This window comes from Microtus ochrogaster, chromosome 18, assembly GCF_000317375.1.
Source record: "Microtus ochrogaster isolate Prairie Vole_2 chromosome 18, MicOch1.0, whole genome shotgun sequence".
In the NCBI taxonomy this organism is placed as follows: domain Eukaryota; kingdom Metazoa; phylum Chordata; class Mammalia; order Rodentia; family Cricetidae; genus Microtus; species Microtus ochrogaster.
This window is the reverse complement of record NC_022020.1, coordinates 31,384,445-31,397,463: the sequence shown is the minus strand read 5'-3', so window position 1 is coordinate 31,397,463 and position 13,019 is coordinate 31,384,445. Positions and strand designations below refer to the sequence as shown.

The window sequence follows — 13,019 nt, the reverse complement described above, 5'->3', positions numbered from 1 at the left end:
AATAAATAAATAAATAAAACTATCTTCCTTTTAATAGAATTGAGCCAGTTAACTTTTTGAAGATTCTACTTGACCATTCCAAATGTGGAATTATATACTTATGCAACATATAAATTTTATTCTTCCCGCCCTGGAGTGTATTTTAGCCCAGAGCATACTTTTCACAATTCTTGGCTGCAATCATCTAAGAACTTTCTTCTTTTTGTTCTTTCTTATTTTAGGAGCAGGCCCGGATGTTGGAAATGGGGATAACTGGCCCAGAAGGTCATGTTCTGAGCAGACCAGAAGAGGTGGGTTTCATGAATTAGAGCATTAAGGTCAGACAGGGAAAAGCCAAGATGGCAATGGGGTTCTTTTTTACTGGTATTTTCTAGTGAAATTGACAGGCACAGTCCTAGCCTGCCACTCACTTTACATGTGGAGTGTTTCTGTTTGACCCTGATATACTGAACCAGATCTGCACGTAGTGGAGACACGAGCCTTGCTGGACAGTGATAGAATCTATGAGCACCAGCTAGCATGGTTTCTCTCCTCTGCTCTTCAGTTGCAGGACACTCCCTGGGCCTTCAGTAGGAGTGCTAAATGTCTAAGGCTTTGTTCATCATTGTGAAACTGGGGACAGTCTGATGCACTCTCTCATATTGCTTGCTCTGAGTCTTGCAAAACACAGACAATATGGATAGGAGGTTGAAGAGACCTTTCGTAGGTGTTATGCCTATTGCTGATTGTGGTCAGGGTTGGAAAATTTCCACTCCTGAAATGAATGAGGGTATGTGTCTGCAGAGCCAGTAAAATGTGACTAGTGCCTAATTCCTATTTCTTAACGTCAGCAGTTCCTTCTGTTGACATGGGGCTCAGAGCCTGAAATTAATAATGGCCCACCAATCTGAAAGCCAGGTGGTGACCAATCAGTGATCCCTACATCAGTGACCAATCAGTGATCCTCAAGTCAGTGAAGCTAATCCTGTTATGCCAGACTCCACAGAAGAACCAGAACCTAAAGATTTTGTTCTTTCCTCATCTCATTTAGAGCCTGTAAAAAAAATTAAATGTTATACAAATACAAAAAAATTTTCCTCTTACAAGGAGGCAATACATTCTCACGAGCTAAATACACTTGGATCAGGGTATCGAGATGGAGTCAGAACCTGGCCAGCTTTCTAGAGGTTTCCAATTGATACCAGAATGATAAATGATGAATTAATTATAATTAAAATTAACAATTGACATTCCAGTCACACACAACATTCTTGAAGAAAAAAAAAATCTGTGCCCTAATAATTCCAGGCCTTTTCTCAGGAATACTGATTTCTGGCAGTGCTAACTGCATGCATTGTCTCAGTTATTCTTACTGCCTGTCAGGGTCATGGTGCTGTGTGGGTAAAGAAGCTGAAGCTTCGAGAAAACGAACCCCAGAGCTGACCGTGTTTAATGAACTGGAAAATCATTTCTATGGTATCAGCTGGCCATAGTGGTCGCCACTGTTTGCGAAACTGTAAATGCTGGTCGCTGGAGCGATGTGCTGGCAAGACAGATTTCTGTGGCCACAGCCAGGGGATTTCACAGCATAGTCTATTTTTGTTCCTTGGTTTGTTTTTTCAACCTCACTCCACCCCCACCACCTCAACCTTTCCCGGTCCCATCGCCTTTTTAGTAAGAAGGCCACTTAGCTGTAAATCTCTACGAGTAAAACAGAAAAGTGATGCAACTTTCTAAAGATAGTCACGTCGTGGAAGTGCAGCAGACCCTGCAGGGCTGGGAGGGAAGGAGATCAAAGGGGCCATGGACTGAGGTCATGGGGCTGCTGAAGTGGTCAGCAAAGGCATGAAGGAGGAGTGAGCACAGGCAGAGCCAGCTGCTCTTCAGTTCAAAGCTCACCCAGATGTAGTCTCAAGTGATGCTGTTCAGAAATGATAACCAGAGCCACAGAGCATAATCTCCAGGGTGCAGTGTCTGGGGATGTCAGAGGGCTTCACCTGCACCTAGGAGCCTTCCGGAGGATACCATCTCAGCCAACTCAGCTACTCAAGCCCACTGAACCACAGTCACCGTGGAGTGACTGGCTTGCAGTATGCGGCCACTAGACATCTGTTAGCTATTTGGAGTGCAGTTTTTAAGTGTTGGTCTGTGGAAGCTAACCCAGAAAGTCATATGCATATGGCTGATGATTCATTGAGAAATCACCACTGTCTCCACTCCAGTCCGAACAGGATTTGCTCAGAGTTTGGGCAATAGCAGCCTTCACATTGGTCAGAAACCGTGATCCACAATCACACCAACAGTCACTGTTCCGGGCACTAATTTTTCAAAAGGATTAATCATTTAATCCAGTTAATCTTTGCAACAGCCGTGGATGCCAAAACTTGCTGTTCCTTCCACTTAGACAGAAAGCAGCAGTCCTGGGTGGTTGAGTGATATAATTAAGGTTACCTGGTCTGTACATGGCAGAACCAGGATTCACTCTCAGTCCACCCAAGGGAACCTGAGCTCTCAGATTCCACTTGGTTAATCAAATATGGGGAAATCCATTGCTTCTTGTGTATTAAATACAGCTGGATTAGTTGGCATATTTGAAAACATAAACTCTACATGGAAGTAGGTTGGAAAAGATCAACAAGAAGAACAGTGTCTGTGCTCTGGGGTTTGGCTCATTCTCATAATAAATCCTTCATAGCACAGTTTGCTCTCCCCAGTGCTGCAGGAAAGAACTTGAGGGCCTTGGGTGCCTCACTGTCTTTCCTGGAGACTCTAGACCCGTTGATATGACTGTGTTTTCCCAGAGACTTTGCCCTGAGATCCCGGAGTAGAGGCTTCCATTTGGGGAGGGGAGAGAGGCAGTGCTCTCAACACAGCCCTGTGCTAGCCTCTGTGTTAGCCCTGTGCTAGCCTCTGTGTTAGCCCTGTGCTAACCTCTGTGTTAGCCCTGTGCTAGCCTCTGTTGAGGGACAGAGGAGGCACTGAGTCACCCAGGAAAGTAACACAAGTGGGAGTGGGGAGGCCAGCATTCGAGAAGAAGATTCAAGCCATGAAATTTCAGATCCTACTGGACGGCTCGTAACCTCTGCATAACACTGTCTCACCACCTATTAAAGAGGGAGAGGATCATGCTCTTACCGACTCCTGGGCACTTATTTTATTTTATTTCATTTTTATAGCTGGAAGCTGAGGCCGTGTTCCGTGCCATCACCATTGCCAGCCAGACCAACTGCCCCCTCTATGTCACAAAGGTCATGAGCAAGAGTGCAGCTGATCTCATCTCACAAGCCAGGAAGAAAGGTGATTCGTGCTTTTGGTTGTGAACCTACTACTGCACCGTGTGGCTCCGCCTCTCTGGCTGTCCACTGTAATAGAAATGGCGCCTTTTCCCTTCCTTGCCTGCTCTCTAGGACGCCTCTATCTACAGCTGGAGTTCTGAGGTTTCTCCTATCTGGTATATATGCAAACTGAGGCTCAGGAAGGTGAAGTAATTTGCCGGAAATAACAGCATGAATGAATTTCTCTGAGACTTGGTACATCTCCCTCTCACTTTCCATCCGTCCGATCTTAGTTAGCATTATCTGAACTTTATAAATAGACTTACCAGTCAATATTATGCTAAATAGACATGCCAGTCAATATTATACTAAGTGTAGAAGTCAAAGATCCAGGCAAAACTGGCTTCCACAATCAACCTAAAAAGCAAAACATTGGTTGTAACTGGGGCATAATTAGCCTGCAGGTTTCAGCAATAACATCAGTACTTTAAGGCTCTCGCTCTTTTCTTGGTTCACTTTCCTCCCTGGTGATTTTATGATCAGTATTAACAGTGACAGGAATAGAAGATATGGGGAGTGGGGTGGGAGAGGGAGGAGGATCTACGGTCCTCAATTCCCGGTGGAGGATGCAATGAAGAAATGACTCAAACAAACATCTAAGAATATTGTAATTATCTTTTCTGGGGTCTGTGTGAATCGCTGAATCCAAGCATTGCCCTAAAGACAGCATTGTTTGGCCAGTTCTGAGAGCACTCCTCACAGGAGTGAGGCCAGTGCAAGGTAATTTAGAAAGGAGTGGAATGACTTTGATGCTGTGGTCTTCATGGCCAGGGCTCCGTCCTCATTGCCTTTCTGTCCTCTGCTGGTAACTGGGGCTTGCTGTGTCTTGAGTCCCATTTCGAAGCTTTTTTTAAAAAAAATATATATATAAATTTTGTATCTTGTCCTTAGTGATAGTCTCAGGGGCTCAGTTGTGAAGCAACTGTGTGAGTAAACAGTGCTTGAGAAACTGGAGGTGTGGGCTGTGTTTGCTGGCAAAAGAAGATGGTCCCGGCAGTCGTGCATTTGCTAGTGCTGTGTGCTGATGGTCATCTGCTAGCAGAGACCCAGGATGAGTGACTCATCCGCTAAGGGGTCCTGTGGAGCTTCCATGTGGGCATGACTTAGGGTGCTTAAGGAGAGCCCCGCTGACTTCTAGCAGTGCTTCTCAGCTCTTCAGCTTTCTGGAGATGGGTACCCTTTATTCTATGGGAGAAGAATCTTTTAGGTGTCCAGATGTCTTCCTAGTGGTCAGGTTCTGGGGTATTTCCCATTTCTTCATGATCATGGTAAACCTGCTTTGTTGGCTTTCGGTTGGTAATGGTGCTACCCTGCTAGATAGAGGTGTTCAGGGAAACCAGGTGAGCAGTTAAATACTCCTTACAAGTAGGGTGGGAAGGGTTGGCCGAAGGAAGAGGGGAAGAGCCCCCATACTCACTCAGTCCTGACCACCCAGTACATTAGGCTCTCATTCCCTACTGGAGTCCTATGCTCAGAATAACCAGGGAGCCCCAAGGATGGATTGTTTTCAAGTGTGGTGTTCTTACTTCTCATTTCATGGTAGAGACTTCTTTCCATTAGCCTTCCGGCAGGTGACTTTCTAATAAGGGAAACTCACTCACACAGTTGTGTCTGCAGGGTGAAGGAGATGTGTAACTTGGTGACAGAGCAGGGGCGGGATACTGAAGCTCGGAACGTCTTTTGGACAGCCATTCTCAGGGAGAATCGAGAGCACCTCTAGCAGGAAGATGGAGTATGGATTTGTTCCTTCCTTCTGAATCTGTTCCTGTTCAAATCCCAAAGGACCTCATCACCCATCACCATCTTCAATGCTTAAAGAGTACTAAAATGCTCTTAACAACAGGGATGCTCATAATTGATCCTAAAAAGTTACAGGGGTAGAGGTCATCTCTCTGTGTACAAAAGTACTTGAGTAGAAGTTCAAGGGCCTAGGCCAGTCTTCTCCCCAACCCCCTCCCACACAGAGAGAGACAGAGAGAGAGACAGAGACAGAGACAGAGACAGAGAGAGAGAGAGAGAGAGAGAGAGCAATACAATGAAGTGATGAAATTAAAATTCTAAACACAGAATTCTCAACTCTGAGGCATGTGATAAGGTTTATTATTATCACCCTGCTTAGAATGAAGAAATTGATGGAATCAGCTGGGGGTGCAGTGTCCAAGCTCAGATACAATAGAGAAATTGACTTTCTTCAATGTCTCTCCTAAATGTAGTCCCAAGGAACAGCTGCTCCTCTCTTAGGGATGTGTTTCTTGTGGTAGCTGAGTGTTTTCCTTAAATTTCACTTCTTCATTTCTTCCAGGCCCCATCTTTATATCAATCATTGTTAACACCATCCCTTAAGGCAGGGATGCATATGTGAACCACCAGTATTTTTTTTTCTTTTTTCCTGTGGTAGACATTACTAATCAATCATGGATGTTTTCTAACAAAAGCAGAAGCACTGTTAGAATTTTTTCCCTACCTAGTATTCCAGGATGTCCTTACCAGTTGATTGAAGTTGAAATGAAACCAAACCTGGCTATGAAACCTCCTAAAATATGATTGTGCAAACTCTTGATGGCAGAAGGCAGAAAAAGATGAAGTTTAAAGGATTAAAGATGTCCAAGACTTATCTGCATATTTCTATCGCAAGACGCTGAGGCAGAGAAATGAAGGACCAACCAACTTTGGAAAGAAGCATTTCCTTCTGAATCACTATCTGTCTCTTTTTTTTAAACATTCAATACTAGCTCGATACTGCATTCAAGGGCCAGCCCCATCTTAATGCATTTCATATTGTTGGGACTCCAGTACCAAGTCATTGTTCATCATGGTGACAGATGCATAGTTGAGGGAAACAATGATTCAAAAATCAAACAATGACAAAATAAAAACATATAAGAGCTCTTATCCTTCAGAATGGGTTTTACACTGTAGGGTCAAATCATGTCTTTGTAGCAGGAGGAGCTGGGAGTTCCCAGCAAAGTGGAGCACACTCAGGACTTTGGACCTCCACAGTGGAAAAGCATAGGCAATAAAGAAACCAGTACTGGGGAGAAGTCTCAGTGGGTTAAGTGTCTGTCTTGCAAGCATGAGGACCTGAGCAGCAAGCGTGGTGGCCTGCCCTTGTAGTCATAGCTCTGGGATGATGAAGACAAGCTGGTGTGGTGGCCTGTCCTTGTAGTCATAGCTCTGGGATGATCAAGACAAGAGGCCCTCTGGAACTTGCTGGCAAGTTAATCTTGTCCAGTTGCTGGACTGCCAGTTTGGTGAGAGACCCCGCCCCAAAAAGTAAGATGGAGGACAATGGAGAAAGGCATCCAACATTGGCCTCTGGCCTCTCTATACCCACGTGTACACATGCCTAGATACCTTCCGAAAGGACATGTACTCACATGCAAAGCACACACAGAGACACACATGCACACAAGGAATTAATATTTATTGAGCATCTACCATGTGCCAGGTCCTTCACGTATGCTAAGTCCTTTCACAAGTCTGGGAAGTAAACAGCATCTCATATCAGTTCTAGAACAAATTCTTTGACAGTTTAATATTTCAAAATGAGCATGACTCTTATAATCTGTATAATCAGTATATAGTTTTATTTTCTTCATGTCAAATTTAAAATTCCTTTCAAAGGTTTACTGCCACACTTATAGCTAGTTACCTATGATTGTTTACAGAATACGAATTTGTTAACGGTTACTAGAAAAACAGACTAAAAAAAAGCTGTGAATAGAAACTTGAACACCAGGGTTGCCTCACTTTTAGAAACAAAGCCTTGAGGAGACTTAGAGGTCTGATTAGATATGCTGGAGCATTATATATTTCTTGTGAACCTGACATCCACTCCTTCCAGGAAATGTGGTCTTTGGTGAACCCATCACTGCCAGTCTCGGGATAGATGGAACCCATTACTGGAGTAAGAACTGGGCCAAGGCAGCTGCCTTTGTGACATCCCCACCTCTGAGCCCCGACCCAACCACACCTGACTACATCAACTCCTTGCTGGCCAGGTTGGTGCAGGACTATCATGTGTTCTGTGGGATCATCTTGGGGCCATCTGGGATGGGGGATGATAGTATGCTCTAGGTGGTAGATTAGAGCCTGCAGCATCAAATTCTCCTGTAGCCGTGACTACAGAAAACTGGCTCTTCTACATGACACAACCGATGCCACAGTTTCAGTGTGAATCATGGTCCTAGCTGTTGATTCCTGTAATGTGCCAAGTTTGTACTCACCCTTGTCCCTTATAACAACTTTATGAGTGAGCACTATTATCACCATTTTACAGATTAAGCAATGGATAGTCAAGGCACTTAAAGTTATTTGTCAGAACTCAAAGTGTTTGTCATGATGACACTTACCCAGTAATTATAGGGAGACCTAATTTCAGGCAACTGGTCATTTGAGTTTTTATATTTTTACATCTGTGCGTGAGTGCGTGCGTGTGTGTGTGTGTGTGTGTGTGTGTGTGTGTGTGTGTGTATTTATACTAAGCTTCATGCCTACACACAAATGTTTGCCTGCTTGTCTTTATGTGTGAAGCTGCCTGCTGAGGCCAGAAGAAGGGATTAGATAACATGGACTAGTTAGAGCCAGTTGCGAGTCACCTAGGGTGACTGCTGAGAATTAAACCAGGATCCTTTGCAGCATCAGCAATAACCACTAAGTCATCTCTCTAGCCCTCACCTGATTCTTGGTTATTTGTCACAGAAGACATGATCCAATTCTTCTTCTTTGCTTTCTGGATGGGTAACTGATCCCAGAGACGGGAGGAAACTACCCAAGCTCACTCACACAGCTTAGTAAGGGATAGAGATAACAAATCCCTCGCCAAGTGTTACCCCGCTCTCTCTCCTAGTCATGTGATGCTTTCTACTTTTCCAGCGGGGATCTGCAGCTCTCTGGAAGTGCCCACTGTACCTTCAGCACTGCCCAGAAAGCCATCGGGAAGGACAACTTCACAGCCATCCCTGAGGGCACCAATGGTGTGGAGGAGCGTATGTCTGTCATCTGGGACAAGGCTGTGGTAAGGGACGGAGGTGGTCATGGGAGGGTGGCCCAGCCTAAAATATCAATGGACCAAATCAAAGCCACCGGCACCAATCAAGCTAAGGCACTGCCCCTCAGGGATGCTCTAGAGAGGATGCTCATAAGGTATGGGGTAGGTCTAGACCTGATGAAATGTCCATGGAACCAGGTTGCTCATGTGGCTTCAGACCTCACCTTCTAGGTATGACTCCTGAGGTCTATAACTCTAAGGCAGCTTCCATACATTTAATTTCTTCATCTGATTTCATGAATGATCTGTGCTTAAAATGATTGTGAATCCATTCTTGGTGTTGGAAGAGCTTTATAACTTCTATCGAAAGGGTTAGATATGATGCTTTGAAGCGACAAGCAATGCATTAGATTTGGTGTCTAATGCCACCAGGTCACACCAAAGGTATCTCACACTGAGGGTGTTTGAACCCCACCAGATTATAGGAGAAATTGACTCTTAGTATCTCTTGGCTAAGTTGTATCTTTTTATCTTCTCTCTTTGTATCATAAAGACTGATGAAAGAAATAACCATGTCAATGAAACACTTCCCAAGATTTTAGTAAAAGTCATAAGAAATCCATTGTACAGTTACCCTGTCCCCGTGTGTAATGCCACTACAGTGTCTTTGAACATTTAATTTCTTGTTCATCTACACAGGCAAGCTGACAAGACCCCTTTCTTGACTTCTAGCAAGCTGTCTTGGTTAGGGTTTCTATTGCTGTCACAAAACACTCTGTCCAAAACGAAAGCTGCGGAGGAAAGGGTTTCCTTGGCTTATACTTCATTCCGCATTGCTGTTCACCACTGAAGGAAGTCAGGACAGGGCCGGATCCTGGAGGTAGAAGCTGATGCAGAGGTCATGGAGGGAAGCTGCCTACTGGCTTGTTTTCCATGGCTTGTTCAGCCCACCTTCTTATAGAACCCCTGGCCAGAAGCCCAGGGATGGCAACATCCACTATGGGCTTGGTGGACCCTCCCTCTTTGGTCACTAATTGAGAAAATACCTTACAGCGGGATCTCAAGGAGGTATTTCCTCAGCTGAGGCTCCTTCTTCTGATGACTCTAGCTTGTGTCAAGTTGACACACAAAATCACCCAGTACAGAAGCTTAGGGGTGGTTCAAAAGCTAATTCTTTCTATCTTCAGACTTTGTTTCAGGAAAAGAGAAAGTATAAACTTTTTGTCCCTTCTCTCACATGGTTGGCTTTTGTCTGCTTTTAAATATTTGTTTATTTTACATCCCAGCTGCAGTAAGTTTCTCTTCTCTCTTCTCCCAGTTCCTCCTCCACCTTCCCTCTGTACTCCCTAATCCACTCCTCCTCCACTTCTAATCAGAAAATAGCAGCCTTCCCATGGACATCAACAGAAAATGGTATACCAGGTCGTAGTAACACTAAGCACCTTCCATCCATTGTGTGAAGGCTGGATGAGGTGACCCAGTGTGAGCAAAAGCTATCAAAAGAATCAAAGACAGCCCCTACTTTCACTGCTAGGAGTCCCACCAAAAGACCAAGCTACACAACTATCACATATATGCAGAGGGTCTAGGTCAGTCCCATGCAGGCTCCCTGGTTGTTGGTTCAGTCTCTGTGAGTTTCTATGAGCCAAGGCTAGTTGATTCTGTGGGTTTTCTTGTGGTGTCTTTGACCCCTTGTCTCCTACAATTCTTCCTCCATCTCTTCAGCAGGATTCCCTGAGCTCTGCCTCATGTTTGGTCGTGGGTCCACATCTGTTTCCATTAGCTACTGGATGAAGCTTCTCTGATGACAAGTGGGCTAGGCACCAATCTATGAGTGTAGCAGAGTATTGTTAGTCATCATTACATTGACATTTTTTCTCCAGTTGTATTTGGTTCTATCCTAGATTTCTGGGCCAAATAGCTTCTGGATCCTGTCACCCCAGACAGCATCAAGGGTGGGCTCACTCTTGTGGTGTGCATGTGAGGCTGGGCCAGTCATTGGTTGGCTACTCCCACAACATTTTATCTTTACAAATCCTATGTGAATTTGTTAAAAAAATAATGTAAAAGATAGATATGCTGCATACAGATATTCTTGTCAATATGAAACCCATAACTGCTCCCTAAGATTAACCCCTAGAGAGTTATAGATGATTTACTGTGTAAGAGAACTCTGTGATGGTCACAGGACAACAAAATCACCACCAACACACTTTTCAAAATATATCCTCATTATTTAGCAATGCTCAACTTTAGCTTTTTACTGGGCAGCCTGATACATGCGCAACAAAGGTCACTCAGAAACCTCAGACACATACCTAAAAAAAAGGCATGTATTTCAACAACACAGGCATAACCATGGCCACCGTCTGTAAAGTCTTGCATATCTAACACACCTATCTGAACATACAAATATACACATATACCTAAAGAACAGGCTCACACTCATTTTTTCTGTAAAATCTCTCTGGTCTTTTTTTTTTTTGGAATTTAGTAGAAATAAATGCTCAAGTAAAGTAAATGCACGTAGCTAGAAAAAAAAAAGCGCTGTCTAGAAGTCACTTCCGTGTTAAGTCGCATGTTTCCACATTTGCCCTGTGACGTTCAGACTGCCCATGGGACCCCATGCTTGCTGGATAGATGCGCTCAGTACCTTTGTACTCCTGGGCCTCTGTGGTCACTTTGCTCTGTGCTTGGAAACCTTGCACTGATAGAAGAGCTGCCATCGACCTGGAGACAGGCACAGACACGTCGCTTTTGTATTGCAATAGGCCACGGGAAAGATGGATGAAAATCAGTTTGTGGCTGTGACAAGCACCAATGCTGCTAAGATATTCAACCTGTACCCACGCAAGGGGAGAATAGCCGTGGGCTCTGACAGTGACCTGGTCATCTGGGATCCAGATGCTGTGAAGATCGTCTCTGCCAAGAACCACCAGTCGGTGAGGCACGGGCTGGTGGGATGGGGGCTGTGTGTAGAGCTGACTTGGTGGGTCAGGCTCAGAGACTAGGGTAGACAGCCACACTAATCTAGACCTGAAGAGCTTTTGGTTTTGTCTGTGTATTGCTTGGTTTTGAAATCAAGATCTTCTGCTCAGTCAGGCTCTAAATTTGAATTGCTGATAATCTTACTTTTATAAAAGAGGCACATGTTCCCAAGTCCACTTTGTCTTGAGTTTTAGTGGCATAAGAAAACCTTAAACTGTTTCTTTCTCCTGTTTTCTGGGGTGATGTAGTCAGCAGAGGGGCTCTGCCCTCCTAGCCCCTCGGGGTGGGGTTGGAGGCAGAGGCAGAGAGGAGAAACCCCTCTCCACAGGCTTCCAAGATTGTAGAGGCTCAGACACACTTTGTGTTTTGAATGAAGAGAAAGTTAAATATCTTCATTATTCACTCCGGTTCTCCTAGAAGATTGAAACCCAAATCTAACACCTTAAAGAGGAACTGACTGCTTGGTAGTAAAAATAATTCTTGAAGGGATTAGATGTCAGGCACCTTGCTTTCTATTCAGTGACTCTCATGAGCCGTGACTACATTTGGGTGGGCACTCTTACCTTCTTTTTGAAGTTTTGCCTAGTTTCTAGAAGTGCATAGAAAGTAAATAATTTATGTAGCTGGTGGTGGAGCTGACATTCAAATACTAGAACCAAGCCGGTACCCTCAATCCCTACAGAGCTGTCCTCCTACTGAGCAAGTGAGGAAGGTAGGCAGAATTTTGGGTGGTATTGCCCTTTGCTTAAACACCAAGTCCTGTTGTGTTATGGAATTTGGCACTGGGAGGAGCCAAAGGCCATGTGATGCTTCCCTCACCACTCAGGGCAGGTTCCCTATGCAGCAGCACACCTGGGAGTCTTGTAGCTGAGTTTCCAATACAGCCCCAGTGGAAACAGAATTTCAATTAAAGATCTTAATAACAAGTGAGGCACATGTCTTTGCTTGAGGCATCTTTATTCAGACTATGTTAGTCTCCTGTTGTTCCTTACCCAAGCAGCCAGGGGTGTCCCGAGCTTTGTATGGCTCTACTTGGTGACTCAGTTCCTAGAGATACTGAAGGCAGGGCCCCAAACACAGAAGGTAACCCCACTCCTCTTTCTTTTTGCCCTATACCCGTGGTCTGACTTTGTCCTCATCCCTGAATCCAGGTTGCAGAATACAACATCTTTGAAGGGATGGAGCTGCGCGGGGCACCTCTGGTGGTTATCTGCCAGGGCAAGATCATGCTGGAAGACAGCAACCTGCACGTGACCCAGGGGGCTGGCCGCTTCATTCCCTGCAGCCCCTTCTCGGACTATGTCTATAAGCGCATTAAAGCCAGGAGGAAGGTGAGTGCCAAGGAGGCATAGTGGTTAGGGAGAGAATGGGATCGCATTCAGTGCCTAGGACTCAGAGGGCCAGCCTTCCTAGACCCTCGCAGGGAAAGGCATGGTAGTAGCATGTTGCTGAAGAAGTACTGCACAGGACCCACAGGCTACAAGAAAGACTTGTAACAATGTTTTGGTCTAAGACAGTTTTTATTTCCCCAGATAATTTCTCCACGTTATTATAGTCCTTCAGTTTAAAATTTAAAGGAGGTGATATTATGATAGCATATTTTCATAGAAAAATTATTCCAAATGGCTTATAATGAGAACAGGTTGACACCCAGGCCATCTCTCTTCCAGACGGCCCAAGGTTGCTTGGCTAGATAAAATGCCCACAATCCTCTCTCTCTCTCTCTC

At 44.7% G+C, this 13,019-nt stretch overlaps 1 protein-coding gene across 1 annotated transcript in view; it reads left to right on the top strand.

Moving 5' to 3' along the window:
* Positions 1 to 200: 200 nt before the first annotated feature.
* Dpysl3 (dihydropyrimidinase like 3) overlaps positions 201 to 13,019 on the top strand; it is a 19,653-nt gene continuing 6,834 nt past the window's right edge. The window contains exons 1-6 of the mRNA XM_005356049.2: positions 201 to 290; positions 3,156 to 3,276; positions 7,159 to 7,315; positions 8,190 to 8,331; positions 11,076 to 11,246; positions 12,444 to 12,623. Coding sequence (XP_005356106.1) covers positions 234 to 290; positions 3,156 to 3,276; positions 7,159 to 7,315; positions 8,190 to 8,331; positions 11,076 to 11,246; positions 12,444 to 12,623 — 828 coding nt within the window. The 5' untranslated portion in view covers positions 201 to 233. The remainder of the gene's footprint in view (positions 291 to 3,155; positions 3,277 to 7,158; positions 7,316 to 8,189; positions 8,332 to 11,075; positions 11,247 to 12,443; positions 12,624 to 13,019) is intronic.